General features: G+C 44.7%; 1 protein-coding gene across 2 annotated transcripts in view; it reads right to left on the bottom strand.

The window, feature by feature from the left end:
- LOC137353477 (epsin-2-like) overlaps positions 1-13000 on the bottom strand; it is a 29038-nt gene extending 16038 nt beyond the window's left edge. For both annotated transcript variants that reach the window (XM_068019803.1, XM_068019804.1), the window contains exons 1-5: positions 12607-13000; positions 8535-8771; positions 7758-7870; positions 6281-6346; positions 1226-1327 (exon numbers count right to left, since the gene is read on the bottom strand). In XM_068019803.1, the coding sequence (XP_067875904.1) occupies positions 1226-1327; positions 6281-6346; positions 7758-7870; positions 8535-8771; positions 12607-12964 (876 nt within the window). In that variant the 5' untranslated portion in view covers positions 12965-13000. The remainder of the gene's footprint in view (positions 1-1225; positions 1328-6280; positions 6347-7757; positions 7871-8534; positions 8772-12606) is intronic.
- Between the last annotated feature and the right edge of the window lie 10721 nt (positions 13001-23721).

Below are 23721 nucleotides of genomic sequence, written 5' to 3'. Positions count from 1 at the left end.
GGTCCCCCACAAGACGTTAAGTTAGCAAAATTAAAGCACATGGGATAGGAGGTAATATACTGGCATGGATTAAGGATTGGTTAACAGGCAGAAAACAGAGAGTAGGAATAAACGGGATCATTCTCGCGTCGGCAGGCTGTGACTAGTGGGTACCACAGGGATCAGTGCTCGAGACCCAGCTGTTCACAATATATATTAATGATATTCATGTGGGGACCAAATGTAGTATTTCCAAGTTCGCGGATGACACAAAACTAGGTGGGAATGTGTATTGTGAGGAAGATGCAAAGTGGCTTCAAGGGGATTTAGACAGACTTGGTGAGTGGGCAAGTACGTGGCAGATGGAATATAATGTGGAAAAATGTGAGGTTATCCACTTTGGCATGAGAAACAGATGTGCAGTGTATTTCTTAAATGGTAAGAGATTAGAAAGTGTAGATGTACAAAGAGACTTGGGTGTCCTTGTCAATAAGTCACTGAAAGCTAACATGCTGGTGCAGCAAGCAATTAAGAAGGCTAATGGTATGTTAGCCTTTATCACAAGAGGATTTGAGTACAAGAGTAGTGAAGTCTTGCTTCAATTGTATAGAATCTCACTTGGAGTACTGTGTGCAGTTTTGGTCTCCTTACCTTAGGAAGGATATTATTGTCATAGAGGGAGTGCAACGAAGGTTTACCAGACGAGTTCCCGGGATGGCGGACTGTCTTATGGAGAGAGATTGGGGAAACTGGGCCTCTATTCTCTAGCATTTTGAAGAATGAGAGGTGATCTCATTGAAACTTACAAAATACTGAAAGGGATAGGCAGGGTAGATGCAGCTAAGATTTTTCCCCTGGTTGGGGAGTCTAGAACCAGGGGACACAATTTCAAATTAAGGGGGAAGCCACTTAGGAGAGAGATGAGGAGCAATTTCGTTACTCAGAGGGTTGTGAATCTTTGGAATTCTCTACCCCAGAGGGCTGTGGAAGCTCAGTCATTGACTGTCAGTGTTTAAAGCAGAGATTGACAGATTTCTAAATACAAATGACATAAAGGGGATATGAGGATAGTGTGGGAAAAAGGCATTGAAATGGACGATCAGCCATGATCATATTGAACGGCGGAGCAGGGTCGATGGGCTGAATGGCCTACTCCTGTTCCTATATTCCATGACACGTGCCACAGTTGAGATAGTTGTAACAAATCACTAAAAGGAATGGTCAGAAAGATGGTTCCTGGCCGTACCTCGGTTTTGTGGGGACCCACGTTCGGCATCTGCAGCTTCTGTCGGCTCTCTTCCAACGCTAGTTGTAGACGCAGGTCTTCTCCACGGCGACGTTGTTCATCCTGCACAGACCAATCCAAAGACAAGAATCAGATTTACCAATCAGAGCTCTGGTTGGGTACCAAGTTTTGCAGACCAAAAGAAAGTCCTTGGTGTGTGTTGAGTCAGTCAGTCTCACTCAAAGCTTCATTTCAGAGCACTAGAACTTACTGTCAGTGGTAGTGGGCTAGGGATGGGAAATGGTAAATAAGTTACTCAGGCCTCCCACTCCTAATGGCTACTCAGACACGCTTGCTGGAAAGGGTGTAGCACTGGGCCAGGAAACGATCAGATCCCACTGAAAAATTAGTCCAGTCGCTGACGAACTAAACACACAGCAGAAATAAAACCCAGCCTCTGCCAAACCCACACTGCTGACTGTCACTGGCTAGATCTGCACATGACGAATGGCCTATGCCAGTGGAATAAAGGCAAACATCAGTCCAGGATGAGCTGCAGCCTGGTACCGAGTGGTTTAGCAGCAGAGTACAATGCTCAGAAAATATCTTACTGTATTTCTAAACCCAATTCCCAAACCGTAATAAAAGGTAAACAGGTAATTTGGGGTGATAGATCTCAGTGCTGAGATACAAGTACTTAGGGGTGGAAAACGGGAGAAAAAAAAAGGGCAAGATTCAGTTTGATTTGCCGCAGCCCAGGTGCAGCTTTGTAGACTTCAACCTCACCTTCCAATGACAGCAAGAATTAATTACAAGTCTAGGTAGTTGTTACATCTGTCTTAACAAAATTAAACACCTTGTAAGCAATACAAGATCACTTCCTGGTACAAAACCTGAAACATGTCGTTTGGTTTTCTGCCTCTGGAACGATTTCACAAACTGTGCTAGTGACACCGAGTGGGGGGAAAAATTAGTCCAGTCGCTGACCAACTAAATACGCAGCAGAAATAAAACCCAGCCTCTGCCAAACTCCATGTGCTAAATCTACAGTGCATTTGGCACATAACCAAAACATTTGTGAATTATATACTTCCCAACATGGCAGCAGAGCTCAGTAAAAGTACACTCGTCCTCAATTTAACAAATCAAAATCATTAAAGCAAGCAATTTTCCTACGGTGGAATAGTGAATATTCAGCATTCATATTATTTGTTGAAATAGATTCACACGGTAAGTCACCTGGAGAGACTGAGATGGCCATCTGTACACCAACAGTTATCATTCTAACAATGAGGGGTACCACAGCGGAACTCCCTAGGGGACCAGGTTGTAAGCTGGTATCCAAGTCCGAGGTCAAGCAGTAAGCAACAATCCCACTGACTATACAAGTTAATGTAGTTTATTGTACAGTTTATGACTGAAAATGAAACTCTGACACAATAATGAAAGAACAACTGAAAATCAGAACACTGACCAAACATGATGATGAAAACCTGCCCGGAGTTGTATCCAAATCTCACTACTAACCGAGTTATTCCTTCCATTGTCAGTCAGGCCTTATACAATGCAGCTTTCCTTACTTCCACCTTCAGGTAACAACTGCAGGATAATTAGGTCACTTTCCTCGTTATCGGGAATCATCCCAGCCTTCTTCAGCTACTGGTCAGGGAGAAGGTTTAAGTGGGAAACTGGGAAGTTAGACAATTCACTCATTTCCTAGCTAGTAACTCAAGATATTTAGGATAATCCTCTCCTGCTCATCGTCCCCTCTCCTCCCCGACAGCTTCACCCACTCCCCCAGCAGTCTGTACCTAAAGGCTCCTGAGGATTCTGAATTACTTGTGCTGGCCCCACACATTCTCTCACTGCTCCAGTGCAACACTGGAGTCACAACAGCCTGCACAGGATGGATTGGGAGGCCTGCAAGGTAGATCAAGTGACATCCAAATTCTTGGGAGATGAGCAACAGACAGCTGGAACTGCTTGCAACTTCTATGGACCAGGCTTTGGCTGGGAAGATGCTGGATTCAGCAGAGGTCTGATCTGTTCCCCTGCCTTACAGCATGAACATGCAGGTATTTCATTCCAATCTTTCCATTACGTACATGAACGAGGACAAGGCGCCAAAACACAACACAGACGACTTGGACATACAATTGGGCCGAATGACCTGTCTCTGTGCAGTTTATGCCAGGTCATAGATTGACAAAGGCCATCACAGGAGCACCACAGAAATGTCCAGTTAACTCTTATGGCAGAGATCAGGAACAAGAGAAGCAATTATGATGGAGTTTCATTCATGCATTACTTACCATTGACTGACTGCTTAAAAGTCACAATCTCTGTAGGAAAATGCAAATACTTTGCATAGATATCCTGGAGCGACAACTTGGAATGCTAATGTTTGTGGGCGTACAGGTGGAACTGGGCTGCAGTATGTACCATCCAAAAGATGCACTGCAGCAACTCACCAAGACCTCTGTGACAGTACCTTCCAAACCCATGATCTCTACCACCTAGAACAAGGGCAGCAGACGCTTGGGACCACCACTACCTGCAAATTCCCCTCCAAGTCACACACCATCCTAACTTGGAAAAATATCGCCCGTTCCTTCACTGTGGCTAGGTCAAAATCCTGCCTCCCCAATAGCATTGTGGGTATACTTACATCACACGGACTGCAGCGGTTCAAGACAGCTCACCATCACCTTGTCAAGGGTAATTATTAATGGGCAATAAATGCTGGCCTTGCCAGTGATGCCACATCCCATTAATAAATAAATTCCACACAAGAGTTAAAAATGGGAATCACTCCCAGCGTTGAACGACTGAAAAAATTTGCATGGTAGCTCTGGATGAGGAATCCCTATAGTGCAAATCCAAATTCATTCTTCCAGAAAGACTGCCCACTCCACCCAGAATTGTATCATCCAACAGTTTCACATCTGCAGTTTTTCCTCCATGTCTTTCATTCTCTCTGGGACGAACAATTTCTCTATATTAGACCAGAATTTATCCTATGATGAAGGATTACACTCCAGAAACATTAACTTGTCAGTCTTCTGCTTAGCTGCTAGCTGGCCTTGTGTACTTCCAGCATTTGCATTTTTAATCTAAATTTAACATACTAGTTTGAACCTGCTCCCCTTGTACTTCTCTTGCAATTTATTGTAATATTCCCATTTTACTTTTTCTCTTCACTACCTTGTATAAACTTTACTAAAACTGCCTCTCAGGCACTTCCGCTCAAGGCTGAAAAGATGAGATTTCACTACCCTTCCCTCATAACTTCTAAGAAAAAGACAACTTTTATCCCACAGACCCTCAGGATTCAGTTCCTTTTTCATCTCATCAACAGTACATGTTGACAAGAAACTGTGGTCACATAACTCTCACGAGAAGCCATGCCACCCCCATCCCCAAACCCCCGCCCAGAATTTGCTGGAAAAAGCTTCAAGGGATTTCAGACACTCTCTTGGTGTGTATTTTTTTTTCATGAACAGATTGCAAAGTTATTTATTGTACTGGATTAGTATCTTGCTGTCTGTTTCTGTATAACATTTCATCTGTGCATAAATCTGAACAGTAATTTTAGCTTGTTTGCATTCATCTGCCAGATTACTTCCCACCTCCAAAGGGAAGGGAATGGTGAGGATCCCATGTATTCTTAAGTTAATGACTTACTACACCTCAGGGTTAAATGTTAAGCCTTGGCATGCAAACACTTTTGTGGCACAGAATAAAGACATTGGGCTGGATTTTACACCGGGCGGACGGGAAGCTGGCCACCGACGTAAAAGTCGGTGGCGAACCCGCATCCACCCAGCCCGGGGAACCGACCTGCATTTTATAGGTCCCCGGGCTTTAATTGTTCAGAGGCGGGACTTCCACCCGCTCAAGGAAAGTAGTCCCACCTCATTGAGCTGCTGGCCAATCAGCGGGCCAGCAGCGTCACTGGGAGCGGCGGCCACTGCTGGGACTGCAGCCCAGTCAAGGACATGGAGCCGGGACTGAAGCTAAGATGGGGTTGCCTTGCCAACGGAATCGGTCGCCACCCGGCGAGGCGAGGTGTTGTTTTGGGGGAAGGGGGGGTGGGGGGGGCATCTCGGGTCCTGGGGGTGGTTGGGGAAGTGGGGCAGGCCTCAATCAGGCACCCTGTGCCCGATTGTGAGGGATCACCTCCCCCCCACAATCCCCTGGTGTGCTGAGAGGCCACCAGGTATCACTGGGTGGCCTTTCATGTCTACTAGACGCCCACTTGCCACGGGTAAAATACCCATGGAGGCGGGCGAAGGACCCTTAAGTGGCTACTTAAGGGCCTTGATTGGCCTGGGGCAGGCAGCCCATTTCTCACCCTCCCCCCACCCCGCAGCAGCCCGTGTAAAGTGGGGCGGAGGCGGAGGCGGGCCGGGAAGGCCTCCCAGAGCCTCCCTCTCAATTTTACCGCTCCCCCCACTCACCCAATGGGCGAGTGGATTATGCTAATACTGGATGCTGACAGGAAAACTAAGCCAATTCCAGCATCAGCTCTCCTCAACTGCATCAGAACAACTGATCACATCATGAAAAGTTTCATAAAACTATCCTGGGCTGAACATAGTGTGCAAGAATCACATAGCATGTCTCACTTTTACATATAGCTTAAGCAGAATATGCAACAGGAGTGGGAGATTGTCTTTCCATCAGAGTAAAAGCTCAACAAGCACGCAAGAAATGACGTACAGCAGATCTCCCACGACATTGCCCATCTTATATCATAAAATGCATTATTCTGTTCCTGAAGTGCAGCCATGTTTAAGGTGACCTTTCTCTTTAAAGGCCATAAACTATTATAACTAAACTCAAGTGACTGCAGGCTGTGGTTAATGGTTGTTTGTTGCAGGAAACCCGCAGATTAGAATATGCTGTTCAGTCTTAGGTTGCAGCTCAGAAGCATTTAAAAAACAGCATTTTAAGATAAGTCTGCACCTAGGGCAAAGTGCAATGCCTGTGCGTTATTGAGTGGATGGATATGTATATAGACTTGGAACTTAAATATTCTTCCCTGTTTTATTCATAAGTACTAAACAGTCCTACCTGTGCACCCAGGGTCATCACAGCGTTTCTTGGCTGGCTGCCAGCTGTGGTGGCACTTTTGAAAATCTATAGGCAAGGAAGAAAATACCAAGAATGTCACTGAACATTTTACACCACAACAAACCTGTACTGGCTCCTCTTCTGCTCCTTGCGATCCCAGGAAAGAGCCCGATTGCCCACTGTGGGCACTAACAACAGGTCTCGCTAGAGAGATTAACCAGAAATATTTTTTCCAATCAGAAATGTTTTCCCCAAAAACGTCAAGTGATTGAAATCAATCCAGCTCCTACAATAATTTAACAGAGTGCATTATGTTACTGCACAATGAATGGCTTCAGCGATTCATTGTGATCTACATCTGGGACTGTAATAAACAAGCTATTTTTTAAACTTCAAACATGTAAGGCGGTGAAACTTCAAAGTTCCGCCTAGCACAGGGATGAATGTGGTAGCAGTAGGCATAAGGATCAAATAACAGAAAAAGGACTAGAATCGCACAGCTGGTCAGTGTCCAAGAGAGGAATATTGAAGAGTTTCTCCCCAAAATGTTAACCATCCCCTTATCTTGCAGATGCTGGTGGACCTGCTGTACTCGGAGCTTTTTTCACTTTTCTCTCTGGGAGGGAAACAGAAGTTGACTGGAAAAGGAACTCCAGCCTCAGCCTGGCCTCTCTTTTGTCCACTTTCCCCTGTCCTTTTCAATTGTCTCCCCGTCCCATCACATACAGTCACATTCTTGCCTCTGTAGGATTATTCTTCACAATTCAGAAAGATTTGAGCAAAAAACATGTCAGGAGTAAGTTTTAAAACATATCATAACCTCAAAAGAAAAAAAGACAAAATGCTGGCAGCTTGAAATAAAGATTAATGGCTGAGCCACACAAACCAGAATGGTCCCCAATTCCACTGTTGGTCTAGTTAGTCAATTCAACTGGAACACTACAATCAGCCTCAGTGCAGCTGATTTTGGGTTGATTCGCCAATGGCCCTTGCTGTAAGTGGACGGGGGAGGCAGAAGACAGGACCGGTATCGCCATCAACCGCCTGCCTGCCTTTCAGTTGGCACTCACTACAGGTCTCCCCGCCTGAGTAAGGAACATCTGGACAAGGTAATGGAACTGCTAATGCTCATGGAATCGTACTACTACAAGTGGAGTCTACATATTAACTGGTTTTGCTCCTTCAGATGCCAAGCAGCCAGCTGCATATTTCTACTTTTGCTACTTTTGTCTGCGAATGTACATTATTGATATATAACATTCAATTCCACTGACATGAACTAAGTATAATCGGGAAGATTTAATCAGGGTCCTCCAACAGCATGGTAAGAAAAATCACAAATCCACTTTAATTCCACCAACCCTCAGTTTACTTGTTACCTCAGCACAATATTGATGAATTGGGAGCAGTACATGAAGAAAACCTGGCCCTGGACTGAAAGATACCTGTTTTCCCAGCCCTAGCACCACCTGGGTACCTGTTCAGCCTCTTCTCGACTCATGGCCAGCGCCAACTGTAACTGCAGCTCCTCTTCGCCACTGGTCTGAGGCCGCGTCTGCTCCAGCTCGGAGGAAATCTTCGGTGAAGTTGCTGTGGACACAGAGAAGTGTGTAACAGACAGGTTTCATTGCAAGGACAGTCCAGTCTCTCCATCTACATTAGGCTACGCTACCTGAGATATTACTAATGCCTCCAACCTGCAAATCCAGGGCACTGCAACAATTTGATAATACACAACTATTCCAACTTCCTGGACAACACTTCTATCATTTTAAACACTTTGATTAGATCACCCATCGATCTTTCCATACTTAAGGGAATACACACCAACTTTATGCAAACTGTCCTCATAATTTAAACCTTAAAACACTGGTCTGTACCCACTCTGTGGTCAAGATATCAATACTTACATTCGCACGGCGTATTCATATGAAATTTAACATTTTTGTGCATTTGTTGGTAAAATGGTAAGATGAAACCAGAGCATTTTTTGATCATTGTGAGTGCTTCCTTGGTTACTGAATGGCGGGAGATGTCTAAGTAAATATACATGCGTGAAGTATATTTATCTACATTGTGAGGTGCATGTGGCTAAAACATGGTCGCCATAGTCACACCTGGGGCTAGTTAATTTCTACAGGACAACGTTGTACTAGAAGGAACTGAATCCAAATACTACAGGTTAGGCTAGAGGTGAGGTTTCAAAAATCAGCCTGTGAGGTTACACACAAATTAGTGCAACTTGAACACTTACAGCCATGGTAGGAAGCAGGTGACCCACCCACTTTGCCACACTCGTCTGACTGGCTCGTGGACAGGTTTGGGTGGCTGGAGCCACGCCCAAACATGATCTGGTTATTGCTGCCCACTGCAGTCGTCACACTCGACATCCGCTCTTTTGTCTTCAATGCATGACTGCGCTCGACCCGAAGTCTCTCGTCATCCTTCAGTAATGCAATAAGCTGTTTTGATTTCTCCCGCACATTGATGCCTGGTTTGGAGAGAATCAATTGCAATGGTTATGACTGCACTTCACATTGGTGGAGCTTACAAAAAGGACTCAGCTGGCCCACAAGAAGAAAACACTATCCCATCAATGTAACTGAATGTAACCAGAACTTCCTGTAACTTTCAAGCCTCAGGAATTTGCTTCAAGACAATTTATAAAAAGGTGTGCGTAAAAGCAGCTCTCTGTCAGCTGGAACACAGTACAGGAAGCATACATAGCTACAAGCATCTGAATGGGGCCAGCAGTTCCACCTAGCCTCAAAGCATTAGTGTCAGTAGAGCACACTTACCTCTAAATGAAAAGGTTACATATTCAACCCTCACCTGACTTTAGCCAACAATCTAGGCCAACGGTTCTGCAATGTCAGAGGAGCAGCCCTTCGGATGAAACATTAAACTAAGTGCCTTGTCCCCCTGCTCAGGTGGATGTAAACGATCCCACGGCGTGATTGGAAGATCAGGGTGTTCTCCCAGTGTCCCGATCAACATCCAACACCATCAAAGCACCTTAAACTGGTCATTTATCTTAATGCCCAGTAGATTTAAAAGGTGGGCTCGTATTTAGAATCAAAGACATTAGAGGAGTTTAAGATGCAGTTAGATGCTAAGTTAGCTAAAATACTAGAGAGACAGGCTTCTAATGTTATGGCCACATACCCCAGTAAGAGAGAGATCAGCAGATGGAAGGAGGAAGAAAGTTAGCAAAGAAAAAAAAGCTTGTTTGAGATCTTAGCAGCAATGAGTTTAGACAGTCTGAATCTGGTCCCTGCGAGTCTACAGGCAAATACCAAGATGAATTTAATACAGCCAAGAACCTCAGCTTCAGCTGACTGCAAGATGGGGGTATAATGGTGAGAAACATCGATTATACAAATGAATTCAGAAGGAGCTGTAAAGATGTGACAACTGATTAGTTCAGCTCAGTGACTAACAATTGCAAGCTGTTGAAATACTAAAATGGATAGCAAAGGCTCTACTACACGGTGCGAGAAATCTTCTACTTTATGATCAGTGCTTTTAATGTGTCAAATAACTGAATAGCTATCAGGTATATAAACCAGATTAGAAAAACAAGAGTATAATCCAGGATGGTAGCACAAACAGTTTGCACCCATCATCTGAACTCTTCAAGGTCAGAATCTTCTTCTTCTTTGGCCTCCTTGTCTCGAGAGACAATGGGTAAGCGCCTGGAGGATTTCTGATCCGCTGGTGGGCAGGGGTTCAGTTGTCAAGCTTCCAAGCTCCAGAATTCCTTCCCTAAACCTCTCCATCTTTCTCCTAATTTAAGATGCTCCTTAAAATCTAACTCTTTAACCAAACCTTTAATTTCTCCTTCTTTGGCTCAGTGTCAATTTTTGTTTGATCAAACTAATCCCTGGAATGGTAGGATTGTTTTGAGAGATTACAGAAACCGGGCCTGTATTCTTTAGAGTTTCGAAGAATGACAGATGATCTCATTGAAACTTACAAATTTCTTACAGGGCGTGACAGGGTAGATGAGGATAGGATGTTTCCTCTGGCTGGTGAGTCTAGAACAAGGGGACACAGTCTCAGAATAAGGTGCAGGCCATTTAAGACTGAAATGAGGAGGAATTTCTATACTTAGAGGGTGGTGAATCTGTGGAATTCTCTATCCCAGAGGGCTGTGGCAGCTCAATCATTGAGCATGTTCAAGACAAAAATCAATAGACTTCTGAATACTAACGACATCAAGGGATATGAGGATAGTGGGGAAAAATGGCATAGAGGTAGATGATCAGCCATGATTTGTTTGAATGGCACGGCAGACTTGATTGGTCGAGTGGCCTACTTCTGCTCCTATTTCCTATACACCTGTGAATTGCCTTAGGATGTTTTACAATGTTAAAAGGAGTGATAAAAATACAAGTTGTTGCTGATTAATTGCCCTTCCATCTTTTGACTCTTTCCTTCCCCTCCACCACCAACCCACAGCCTTGAATTTAACATTAATTGGCAATGTCACAGGATGGCTGCTGCAGTAGGGGAAGCGGGACATGGTTGTGTCCGTTACATTTTGGATGTGCTCGCAAGCTTATGCTATAAGCCATTCAATGGATGCACATTGAGGTGTTTCAAAAAGACTGATCTGCAGGTCCCCCGACATCGCATCTCTGACAGCATCTGTACGCACGGTTCAAAACCTTATCCAAAATAACACGAAGTATCGAGACAAAAGATGTACAAAGCTCATTCTCTGTTGAGTCAGCCAGCAGAGTATAGGGAGCACTATTATCAGCCTTAGACGGGGAAAAAGAACAGTTGGGGCGTCACTCCGAACATTAATCAGGAAGTGAAAGTTAATTGGGAGCAAGGACTGATCAGGATCAGCATTTTGCCCTTTGCAGCTAAAGATCCCGCTGACACTCGCTGTCTAGGCACACGTGTGATGAGCGACTCCCAAAGGAGATGGTGGAAGCAGTTAGCATCGATGCAAATCAGACAGGCTTCTTTCAGAAAACAATATTTTGGGACACACAGTATACATCTGTATACATCACAGTACGTGCATAATTTGGGACATAACGTGCGACGATTGTAGCTTGGAAGGAACAGGTGCCTTTAGAGCCACGGTTACCAAAGCTCTCCATCTCTGGGAGTTTTCCTCACCTCATGTCTGGCTTTGTTGTCGACTAATTGATAGAGATTGATCACTGTGATTAGTCAACAACTCCATGATCATTGTATTGTGTGACTACCAGGACAATAGAAGGTGAACGAGACGGACAGTGTTTTTTCAAATTGACTTGCAACTCCTATGTTCAATCTTGAGTGATTCTGAAACAGGTATCATGGTGTCAATTAAAACTCCTCTTCCTGCTCCTTGCTCCTACCCAAGTTAGGTTGTTTCCACTTTTAACATGATACAACTTTGGGATTGGATTTTCTTTATTAAAGAAAGCAGAAATTAGTTAAACAAACTGACCTGACAGCAGCAGTTTAGTATTAACAGGTCCCTTCACAAAGCTGTGGCCACTGGTTTGATCCCCACCACTGACACCTCACAGCCACAATTACACTGAGTTTTATCAGGTCTCACTCAAGCCACCAAAAGATTGGCTGTGCCTGTGCTATTTAAAATTTGTGCACTTGGGATCTTTTAATAGCAGACAGGCAAAGTATTTCCAAGAACAGTCTTCTCACACAGGTCTCTGCCAAGTTTTTTAAAAAGATGAGGCCTGAAAGGGAGCTTTCAAAAGTGTAAACTTGACATTTTAAAATGGAAGCACTTCAGAATTTGGGTCACGAACTCCGAATTGCATCAAGTTTTTGATAGATTAAAAAAAGTATCTGAAACACCCACTACAAAGCAGCAATCATTAAGGCTGAGAAGACATCCACACACTCAGGTCTTCATCTGAGAATGTGATCCAAGCATGGCCGGACATGTGTTACAGGGAAAATCTAAACTCTCATTCTCCTCTTTGCCTGCCTCCCTACTTCTCATCCATCCCTAACACTGCCTACTCACTGGGATACTGCACCACCAGCTTTCTGGCACCTGGTCACCTACACCGAGTGCTGTGAAGGCTGTCGCAACCAAGGTGGTGACTTGTTTAACCAGCCATGCACACTTTCCAACAGACACAGACCTACATAATCTGGATTTTCCTCACTCTAGCCCAGAAACGGTGAGGCCAATGGCAACACCTCTATCAACTAACGCAGTAAAAACTGGGGATCCCACATGGGTCCATCTGATCTGCACAATTAGGTTCTTCACAGGTTGAAACATTTTCCATCCGCAAGACCTGATATATTTTAGTGCAAAAAAAAATTACAAATATGAGATTTATTACCCTGGTCCCTTCCATCTCGATCAATATACTGAAAGTCCTTCAGTGTCTGAATGGCAAAGACATTTTCCTTGCACTGTTGTGCCACGCGCTCAGAGCCCGTCTTGATCAAGTAGTCCATCAACATCAGAGCCTTGTACACATGGCGCCAGTTCTTCCCATGGTCGTTCAGGCGCTTCCAAATCATGCTCATGATCTCTGAGAAAGCCACCACATTGTACGTCAAGTCGGAGATTTCCGCCATCAGCGAACTTGAGGGGCCCCACGGATCGTTCGACGTGGCCTCTCGGACTTTTATCTCTGCTTCAGAGTAATTGTTCACAATGTTTTTCATCTGTCTCCGAAGAGATGAGGATGTCATGGTGATGGTTTAAGCTTTCTTTTTCCTTTCTTCCTTCCTTCCTTCCTTCCACCCACCCACCCACCCCCGCAGGCACTTTTCAGCAGCAAAGTGTTAACACCATTAGCAATTTCCCTGCGGGAATGCGTTCGTTTCAGCCTGAATGAAGCTCCATGTTGTCCTCACAGGGTTTATTTGGCTAATTTGCTCCACCATTGCTACATAGCTACAACCTGAAATAACAAAATGGAAATTTGGTCAATATTCTCTGTTCCTGTTAACTTTTCTCTCATTTTTCCAATACTCCATTTGTCCTCCCTCTATCCTCACTGCATTAATAAAAAGAGACTCTTCACACCATCTCCTCAACCCTCCCAGGACCTTAAAACTGTAATCCCCCATCCCGAGTCTTCCCTTCCTCCCAAAATCAACATGCATTTAAAACCATACTCAGCATTACCCAATATACTGATTGATCTCACTCTCGTTCTACTCGGCCAGCATTTATTGCCCCATCGCTAATTGCCTTGAACCGAGTGGCTTGCTAGGCCATTTCAGAGGGCATTTAAAAGGACATTGCTGAGAGTCCGGAGTCACATGTAGGCCTGACCATGTATGGACACTAGTGAATCAGATTGATTTTTACAACAATCGACAATGGTTTCATGGCCACCATTAGACTAGCTTTTAATTCCAGATTTATTAATTGAACTCAAATTTTACCATCTGCCGTGCTGGGATTCGAACTGTGTCCCCAGAGCATTGACCTGGGTTCTAGATTACTAGTCCAGTGACGTTACCACTACGCCACCACCTTCCCAGGTTGTTACAGTTGTTCATGTTTTCTGAAATTATTTTTCATCACCATTTGCCCAAGTTACTTAAATTTCTAATATTCAAAATAAAGATGAACTAAAAAAGATTAAATCAAAAACATATTTTGCATTATTAAATTTATCCACTGAATTGCCTTTGGTACATTTATTATAGTTTTTAATTGAAGGCTGCAGCCTTCGTCTGCGCTAGGCAAATTTATTCTACCTACAAAATAAAAGCAAAACACTGCAGATGCTGGAAATCTGAGATAAAAACAAGAAATGCTGAAAATGCTCAGCAGGTCTGGCAGCATCTGTGGAGAGATATTATTAATATATTATTCTTCTACCCACAGTTGACTTCACCCTCACTTCTACCCTCTAAATAACTACAGCACATAGTAGCAACTTAAAACTAAAATTGAAACCCAGATTCTTGCCGTAAGGATCATGCACTCTTGTCTCTTTCTTGTACCTACAGTAGAATCTTAAAAAGATTTGTATTTTAGCTCCCTCCCCAACATATCAGTTCTACAATCTTTACAAATTCATAACTGACCTGTCAGTCAAAAAGCGAGAATTCTCTTCCATGGCCCAATCAAACCTATCATTCATTAGGAGCACTATTGTACCTTGTAGCCTCAAAAAGCAAACCCAGCTACATTCTATATTACAGAGTACAACATTCCAGCATAATATCTACCTGACCACAATTAACACTACAGGACATTATTGTTAGATACCGTCTGGCGTGTCTGCCCCACCAGCTGAAATGGAAACATTGCAGGGCCATGGGGAAAGAGCAGGGGAATGGCCCTTATTGGATATTGCTTTCAAAAAGCCAGCATATGCACAATAGTGTTTCTGTGCTGTATGATTCTATGCAAACAGATGTATACCAATAAAAAAAAATCCAGGGATTGATCGGGAGCCTAAAATTCACAAGCAGTTTACAAATGTCTTCTGATGTGATTTCGGCAATTTAACAGTAACTATAAATGGATTAGTAGCAAGGCACAGAAACCAACCTTCAGTGTAAGCGTGTCACAGCTAGGACAGCGTCACCTTGTGACACATTCACAGAGGTGTAAAAGTTCAGTAACAGCAGATGGAATCTTTGTACCAAGATGGTGCACATATGGCGAGCATTTCTGCCAACTTCCATCACTTAAAGAAGGTAGATGCAAGCTCCAAGAAGTGGGATTCATTTTGGAAGCCTATTCGTTTTTTTTGTAATCTGAATGAAACAGCAAATACCAATTCCATTTTTGCACTGACAAAGAACAAAGAACAGTACAGCACAGGAACAGGCCATTCGGCCCTCCAAGCCTGCGCTGATCTTGATGCCTGCCGAAACTAACACCTTCTGCACTTCCAGGGCCCATATCCCTCTATTCCCTTCCTATTCATATTCATATATATATATATTCATGACGGTTATTTTGATCGGACTCGGGCTCTGTAGGTCAGCACCCAGCATTTACATTAACTCCCGCTCACTTAGCCAAGTTGCAGAATTGTATGCACATAAACTGGGGGCGACATTCTGCTGCAAAGGGGAGCAAGCTCACAGACATTAGTTCCTGGAATCTGATCTAAACAAGCAAGACAGAAAGATAGGAACAATTTTTATAAAAAAGCAGTGAAAACTGAGAGTCAAGTACAGCATTTGTCATGAAATGTAGGCAACTTAAGCCTTCGAGTGAGAGCAACACAGTTTAAATTGGTGCAAGATTCATGGCTTTAACTGTACACTTATTTCATGAACAGACCAAGGATTGGCAGCTTCAGTCACCAACGATCATGCCAACTACCACAGAGACAAGCCTTCCCATGACCTTCGCCTGCAAAGAATCTGTCATCATTTCATGGGAAATACTTAAAATAAAACAGAGGCCGAATTATTATTACAGGGTTCAAAAAATAAATTGTACTACCAATTCTCAGCTGGCAACAGCACTCTGTAACTGAACATACAGGCTAGATCATCTCAGGTCCTGATCTAAGCACTTAGCTAATCTCAGTGCCCTTGGGCTCCTGGAGAAAAAACTCAAAAGTTTCAAAAAGGATAATGATCCCCACCAACTGCCGCTGTGAAGTATCCATGGTTGGGAATCAGGCAAAGAAGTGATGGGGTTCAATTATGATGGCTTCTGTAGTTGAACAGACCAATGAACAATCAGCATCTAGGCTCAAAGGTCAATATCTTCAGGTGAACTGGGAAGTAATTAGCAACAAAAAAAACCTGTCGACACGATTCACACAGCCAAACTGAACTATAATGTTGTAATGCTCTCCAGCACCTGATTCTTCATACACTATACTCCTGCAATAACCTACAAAGTAAGTGTGCAATAACGTGGGGTATCATGGGGGTACAGTAGCATAATGCTTATGTTACTGGACTAACAATCCAGATGCCTGATTAATAATCCAGAGACACGAGTTTGAATCCTATCACAGCATCTGGGAAATTTGAATTCAATTAATGAAATAAAATCTGGAATAAAAATGCTAGTCCCATGGTGACCATGTAACTACCGGATTGGTGTGAAAACTCATCTAGGTCACAATACAATACTGTCCTTTAGGGAAGACCGATACATGACTCCCGCCCCACAGCAATTTGGCTGACTCTTAACCCTCGGAAATGGCCTGGCAAGCTACTCAGTTGTATTCAAGGCGGTGGTTCATCGTTACCTTCTCAAGGGCAATTAGGGATGGGTCATAAGTGCTGGCCATAACAGCGATGCCCACATCCCATGAATGAATAAAACTTAGTTCTTAAGATACAGTTAAGATGCCACAGCCATATTGCAAAACAGATGAATATGTTGTCCCCAACCAGCACAATCAAATGGGCAACTATCTAATTATTTACCTCACCGCTGCATGTGAATGTTGCTGACCTAGAACTACCTGGATGGACTTCCTGAATAACCACTGCACCCCAAACATTAATTCATTCCCTAAAGCACTTCAAAACATTTCAAGTAAGGGGGCTGTATAAATACAATGCTAATTTCTGTTAGCAATCAATTCATGCACTACCCATTCACAACAAATTGCTCAAATTTAAGCCTGACATTTGGCTTCCATGACAATTGAATACAGACAATATACACACTACTCCACTACTTCTTTTTCATTCTTTCGTAGGATATGGGCATCACTGGCAAGACCTGCATTTGTTACCCATCCCTAATTGCCCTTGACAACTGAGTGGCTTGCTAGGCTGATCTCAAGGAGTAGTTAAGAGTCAACCACATTGCTGTGGGTCTGGAATCACATGTAGGCCAGACCAGGTGAGGACAGCAGATTTCCTTCCCTAAAGGCAATTAGTGAACCAGATGGGTTTTTATGACAATCAATGATAGCTGCATGGCACCATTACTGCAACTACTTTCAATTCCAGATTAACTGAATTTAAATTCCACTATCTACTGTGGTGGGATTTGAACCAGTGTTACCAAGGCATTAGCCTGGGCATCTGGATCACTAGTTCAGTGTCATTACCACTATGCCACCATCTCCCCTGGCTGCTTTCACACTGTGCTCAACACTACTGGCCCCAGAAGTACAGCCAGCAGCATCATACTTTGCTGGGTCACCCAAGCTGCCAGCTCTGGCCAATCCAGGAAGTCGACTATGGCAGCATTGCCTGATGTGCAAGGGCAATTCCTGAGCTCCAGTGAGGTCTTAGCGTGACAGTAACAAGGCTTTAAGCCCAAGAGACATAGGGCAGCTTTGACATAGTCTTCAGTTTGATGCAATTCTATTCCTGCACTTCAAAAATAAAAACAAACACACACATCATTCTGTGGGGTATCAAGGCTGGAAAAAGAGAGGGACTGGCAAAGACAAGGTGAATGAGGAAGCAGCAGAGTGTGAAATTATAGCTGGCATAGGTACAGTCACTGCAGAATCCCAGGTTGTGGATCACATCCTGGCCCACTGGTTTCTGCAACTTAGCTGTAACAAGATCAGCTTTTATTAAAATAATTTTAATAACCTGGAAATAAGGAAGATAGGAAATGGTTTCCAGAGGCAGGAGGGTCAGTAACCACAGGACACAGATAATTAACAGAAGAACCAAAGGTGACATGAGGAAACTTTCAGGTTGAAAGTTGTGATCTGGAATGCACTGCCTGAAAGAACGATGGAAACAGATTCAACAGTGACTTTCAAAAAAGAACTGTATTAAAATGTAAGGTGGGAAAGAGTTGCAGGGGCTATGGAGAAAAGAGGGGAGCGGGACTAATTGGGTAGTTCTTTAAGGGAACCAGCATAGGTGTGACAGGCCAAACAGCTTCTTTCTGTGTTGTATGATTTTAACAACTGTAGGGGGTGGGGAACAGATCAGGAGGAACAACCCTGGCTGATTTCCCTCTCCTTAACCCAGGGGGCATAGAAACCAATTGCAGAAATGGCTCTACCAAGGTGCCAGCACAGCTACGATGGGCCGAATAGCCTCCGTCCTGTGTGGGAAGCAAGGCCAGGATTTAGAATTGAATTACAGTCTGGGCCTTGGGGGCTTCTTAGAGCCAAACTATAAGATTACTGACAGGTTTAAGGAGCTTTAATACCCCCCCGCCCCCCAACGGTTACATTTAATCTTTAATTGACACCAGATTTTCAATACAAAATTATTAATTCGTTTTAAATGTAGTTTACTGCCAAATAAGACAGTTCCGCATACAATGATCCCAAAAAGGGGGTAACAGCGGCCTGGAGTTCAGCCCCTATCCGGCCTCCCCTCCCTAACCGCGGGCAAAGGCAGCAGGAAAGTCCGAGGCCGCGGCACGAACAGCCTGAGGCCCAGCCGGTAAAACCCTGGAAGCCGCAGTGGGGAAGCTGAATCTATCCCCGGGACCTCCGGCTCGAGGTGGGTTATCTGTTTAAATTTACTAAATGAACCGTTAGTCACTCACTCACCGCCTTCCCGCTCGATCCGGCCCGACTGCCAATCAAAGCCGCGCCGCTGACCTCTCTCAGTGCCCGCAGGCGGGGCTATGCCTATATGGACCAATGACAGAGCGGGGTTTGCACTCAGCTTTGAGCGACAGATATTTTACCCAATAGCCTTCAGATAATAAATAGCTTTACGGCTGGCGAAGCGGCACTTGTCGATTGACAGTTATACTGACCAATAAAAGTAGAGTATTGAGGCAAGTAGGAGAATAGGGCGGGGCAGCTTTTGTCCAATAGACCCGCCCATATATCTCTGATTGACATTTATTGTATTCAATCACCGGTGAGAATATGTGCTCATTGACATTGCAAGCAACCAATCAAACTTCCAGCATGGCATGGGTTCAATTGGCAACTTCTAGTTTCCTTGACTGTAAATGAATGAAGAGATCAATACGTTTGTCCCTTGACCGCAGTCATCGACCCCATCCCCAACCAGCCCGCCTCTACCTCCTTTCCAAGACCCACGCACAGTGGTTAGCACCGCAGCCTCACAGCTCCAGTGACCCGGGTTCAATTCTGGGTACTGCCTGTGTGGAGTTTGCAAGTTCTCCCTGTGTCTGCGTGGGTTTTCTCCGGGTGTTCCGGTTTCCTCTCACATGCCAAAGACTTGCAGGTTGATAGGTAAATTGGACATTAGCAATTGCCCCTAGTATAGGTAGGTGGGAGGGAAATATAGGGACAGGTGGGGATGGGGTAGGAATATGGGATTAGTGTAGTGTAAATGGGTGGTTGATGGTCGGCACAGACTCGGTGGGCCGAAGGGCCTGTTTCAGTGCTGTATCTCTAAACTAAACTAAGACCCATCGTTTCTGCCCCATGGAACTGATTTCTTCCTATCTTGATTCTATGTTTTCTCCCCTTGTCCAATCTCTTCCAACCTTGTTTGAAAGACTTCAGTCTCCTGCTGAGCCTGTGACTGGCCACTGGTTATACTAGTTTTTCTGCTTCAGCCTAATCCTGCCAGCTCCATGAGGGATCCTGGGGTGCCCTCGTCACAGGAACCCTTCGAGCAGGCTTTCAGCTACCCCTTCAAGAACACCCTGATGCAGATCCACACGGCCTGCATCCAGGCTTGCCAGCTGGACATGCTGGTCATGTGTGTGTAGTAGACCCATCCGTGTAGCAAAACCTGGTCTCCAATCGTCTCAGCCATCCCTGCCATTGGACAAAGACCTTGCTTCACTCAGACCGTGTGGTAGTCGGTGTGCAACGGCCAGCTCACATTGAAAGAACCCACGCACAGTCATCTTCCACCCTGTCTAAAATGAACTTCAGGACCAGGAATATCAGGATTGAACGATTCAGTCACCTCAGGATTCACAAGCCTGGAGTGGGAGAAAGTCATCCTCATTCCCAAGGGACTGCCTAAGAAGAAGAAGACATCCATAATTGTATGATGCATGTCAGGTGAACTCATCAGGTGAGAACTAGGCCATATACATAAAGCCTGGCTCGGGTATAAAATTGAAACCCGACCCAACCACATCCAACCTGGGCCCGAGCCCTTTAACTTTTTTAAATGCCCGACCCGACCCAAACCCGACACATGTAGTCAGGTTTGGTCGGGTAGCCAGGCTTTACTGCAGAGTGCGGAGTCCAGACTGCACATTTTTCTGCCTTGATGTCCTGAATGTTCATTTGAAGATTACTTCCCGGAGCAAGGCAGCACTGTCCACGTCCAGCCCAACCCGACCCGAGCCCAAATGCTGGACCCGAAGGAGAGACCCGACCCGACCCGAACCCGACACATGTCGTTGGCTCTGGTCGGGTTCGGGTTGGGTAGCCATGCTTTAATATACAATAAGTTGAGAGGGGAAATGAAGAGGAAGATAAGATTGCCAAAGAGAGAATATGAAAATAGAATTGCAATCAACATAAAAGGGAACCCAAAGACTTTCTGCCGGCATGTAAATAGTAAGTGAGTGGTAAGAGGAGGAGTGGGATCTATTAGGGACAAAGAGGGTAATATATGTTTAGAGGCAGGAGGCAAAGGCTAATATACTTAATGAATACTTTGTATCAGTGTTCACTAAGGAAATGGAGGCTGATAAAATATCAGTAGAAGCAGAGAGAGTAGAGGCGATGGATAGAATAAAAATTGAGATTGGGGAGGTACTAAAATGGCTGGCTATGCTTAGGTAGATAAGTCACCTGTTCCGCATGGCTTGCATCCCAGGTTGCTAGAGGAAGTGGGGATGGAGATGTTTAGTTTAGTTTAGTTTAGAGATACAGCACTGAAACAGGCCCTTCGGCCCACCGAGTCTGTGCCGACCATCAACCACCCATCCATACTAATCCTACACTAATCCCATATTCCTACCACATCCCCCCCCACCTGTCCTTATATTTCCCTACCACCTACCTATACTAGGGACAATTTGTAATGGCCAATTTACCTACCAACCTGCAAGTCTTTTGGCTTGTGGGAGGAAACCGGAGCACCCGGAGAAAACCCACGCAGACACAGGGAGAACTTGCAAACTCCACACAGGCAGTACCCAGAATTGAACCCAGGTTGCTGGAGCTGTGAGGCTGCGGTGCTAACCACTGCGCCACTGTGCCGCCCTAAAACATGAATAGCAGAGATAGTGGAAGAGCTTGCCATAATCTTCCAATCTTCCCTGGATTGAGGGGAGGTGCCAGAGGATTGGAGAGTGGCAGATGTGACATCCTTATTCAAGAAAGGATGTAAGGACAGTCCTAGCAACTACAGGCAAGTCAGTTTAACATCAGTGGTGGGTAAAGTTTCAGAAACAATAATCAGGGAAAATATCAACGGACACTTAGAGCGGTTCAAGTTAATTAATAATAGCCTGCATGGATTTGTAAAAGGCAGATCATGCTTGAGAAATCTAATTGAATTTTTTGATGAAGTAACAGAGAAGGTTGTTGAAGGGAATGCAGTGGATGTTGTTTATATGGATTTTAAGAAAGTATTTGCTAAGGTACCACATAAAAGGGTGGTTAAGAAAATGGAGGCTCATGGAATATGAGGGTCAGTGTCCAATTGGATAAAATAAATTGGCTGAAGGACAGCAAACAGTCATAGTAAATGGTTGCTTTTCAGACTGGAGGATTGGAGACAGTGGTGTTCTCCAAGGGTTGGTGCTGGGACCACTGTTTTTTCTTTGCTATATATAAATGACTTGGATCTTGGAATATAGAGTAGAATCTCAAAATTTGCTGATGACACCAAACTTAGAGGAGTGGCAAACAGTGAGGATGATATGAACCGCCCGCAACAGGACATTGATAGGCTAGCAGAATGGGCAGAGAGGTGGCAGATGGAATTTAATACTGGCAAGTGTGAGGTGATGCATTTTCACAGAAGGAATAGGGAGAGGCAATGTATACTTAATGGCACAGTTCTAAAGAGTGTGCAGGAACAGAGGAACAAGGGGTGCATGTGCATAGATCTTTGAAGGTGGCAGGACATAGTGAGAGCGCGGTTAGTAAAGTATATGGGATCTTGGGCTTCATAACTAGAGGCATTGAGTACAAAAGCAGGGAAGTTATGCTGAACCTTTATAAAGCTCTGGTTAGGCCTGAACTGGAGTATTGCATACAGTTCTGGTCACCACACTTCAGGAAGGATGTGAGGGTCCTTGAGAGGGTGCAGAGGAGATTTACCAGAATGATTCCAGGGAAGGAGGATTTTAGTTACAAAGTTAGGTTGGAAAAGTTGGGAGTGTTCTCCCTGGAGCAAAGGAGATTGAGGGGAGATTTAATCGAGATGTACAAGATTATGACAGGCTTAGCTAACCTAAACAAGAAAAAATTATTCCTATTAACAAATGGTGCAAAGACTAGGGGACACATATTGAACGTTTTGGGCAAAAGATGCAGGGGGAATATGAGGAAGCAGTTTTTTACACAGCTGGTGGTAATGACCTGGAACTCACTGCCCATGAGAGAGGTGGAAGCGGAGAGAATCACTGACTTCAAGAGGAAGTTGGATGACCACCTGAGAGAAATAGACTTGCAGAGCTACAGGGATTGAGTGGGGGAGTGAAACTGACAGCATAGCTCAATGGAGAGCTAGCATGGACTCAATGGGGTGAATGGCCTCCAGTGCTGTAAATAAAATGACTCTTCCCACACCCTCTGCCAACTTTAACAGTTTCCAGTTTCCTGGCCCCAACCGTTTCCTTTCCCCATGTATGGCCAATCTCTCTACACCTCCATCCCCCACCAGGACGGTTTGAGGGCTCTCTGCTTCTTCCTTGAACAGAGGCCCAACCCAGTCCCCATCCACCACCACCCTCCTCCGCCTGGCTGAACTTGTTCTCACATTGAACAACTTCTCCTTCAACTCCACTCACTTCCTTCAAAGGTGTTGCCATGGAAACCCAATGGGTCCTAGCTATGCCTGTTTCTTAGTGGGATATGTGAAACATTCCTTGTTCCAGTCCTGCTCCAGTCCCTTCCATCACCTCTATTTCTGGTACATTGATGACTATCGGTGCCATTTCCTGCTCTCACCCCAAACTGGAAAATGTCATCAACTTTGGTTCAGTTTCCACCCATCCCTTGCCTTCATACGGTCCATCTCCGACACTTCCCTTCCCTTCCACAAGTTCTCTGTCTTCATTTCTGTGGATAGGCTGTTGACAAATATCTACTATAAATGCACTGACTCCCACAGCTACCTTGACTTCCTGCTTCCTGCAAGGACTCTATTCACCCAGTGTCTCTGTCTCCGTCGCATTTGTTCCAACGATACCACCTTCCATACTAATGCTTCCTATCTGTCCTCAACCGAGGATACCTCTCCACTGTGATTGACAAGACCCTCAACTGCATTCGTCTCTTTTCCCGCACTTCCACCCTCTCTCCTTCCTCCCCGTGCTCTCTCCCAGAACCATGATTGGGTTCCCCTTGTCCTCGCCTTCCAATCTACCGGCCTCCACATTCAACGGATCATCCTCCACCATTTCCGCCACCTCCAGCGTGATGCTACCACCAAACACATCTTCCCCTCCCCTCCTT

This window comes from Heterodontus francisci, chromosome 41 (genome assembly GCF_036365525.1).
Source record: "Heterodontus francisci isolate sHetFra1 chromosome 41, sHetFra1.hap1, whole genome shotgun sequence".
NCBI classification, from domain to species: domain Eukaryota; kingdom Metazoa; phylum Chordata; class Chondrichthyes; order Heterodontiformes; family Heterodontidae; genus Heterodontus; species Heterodontus francisci.
Note: the sequence above shows the minus strand (reverse complement) of the source record. Positions and strands in the feature narration are given on the sequence as shown.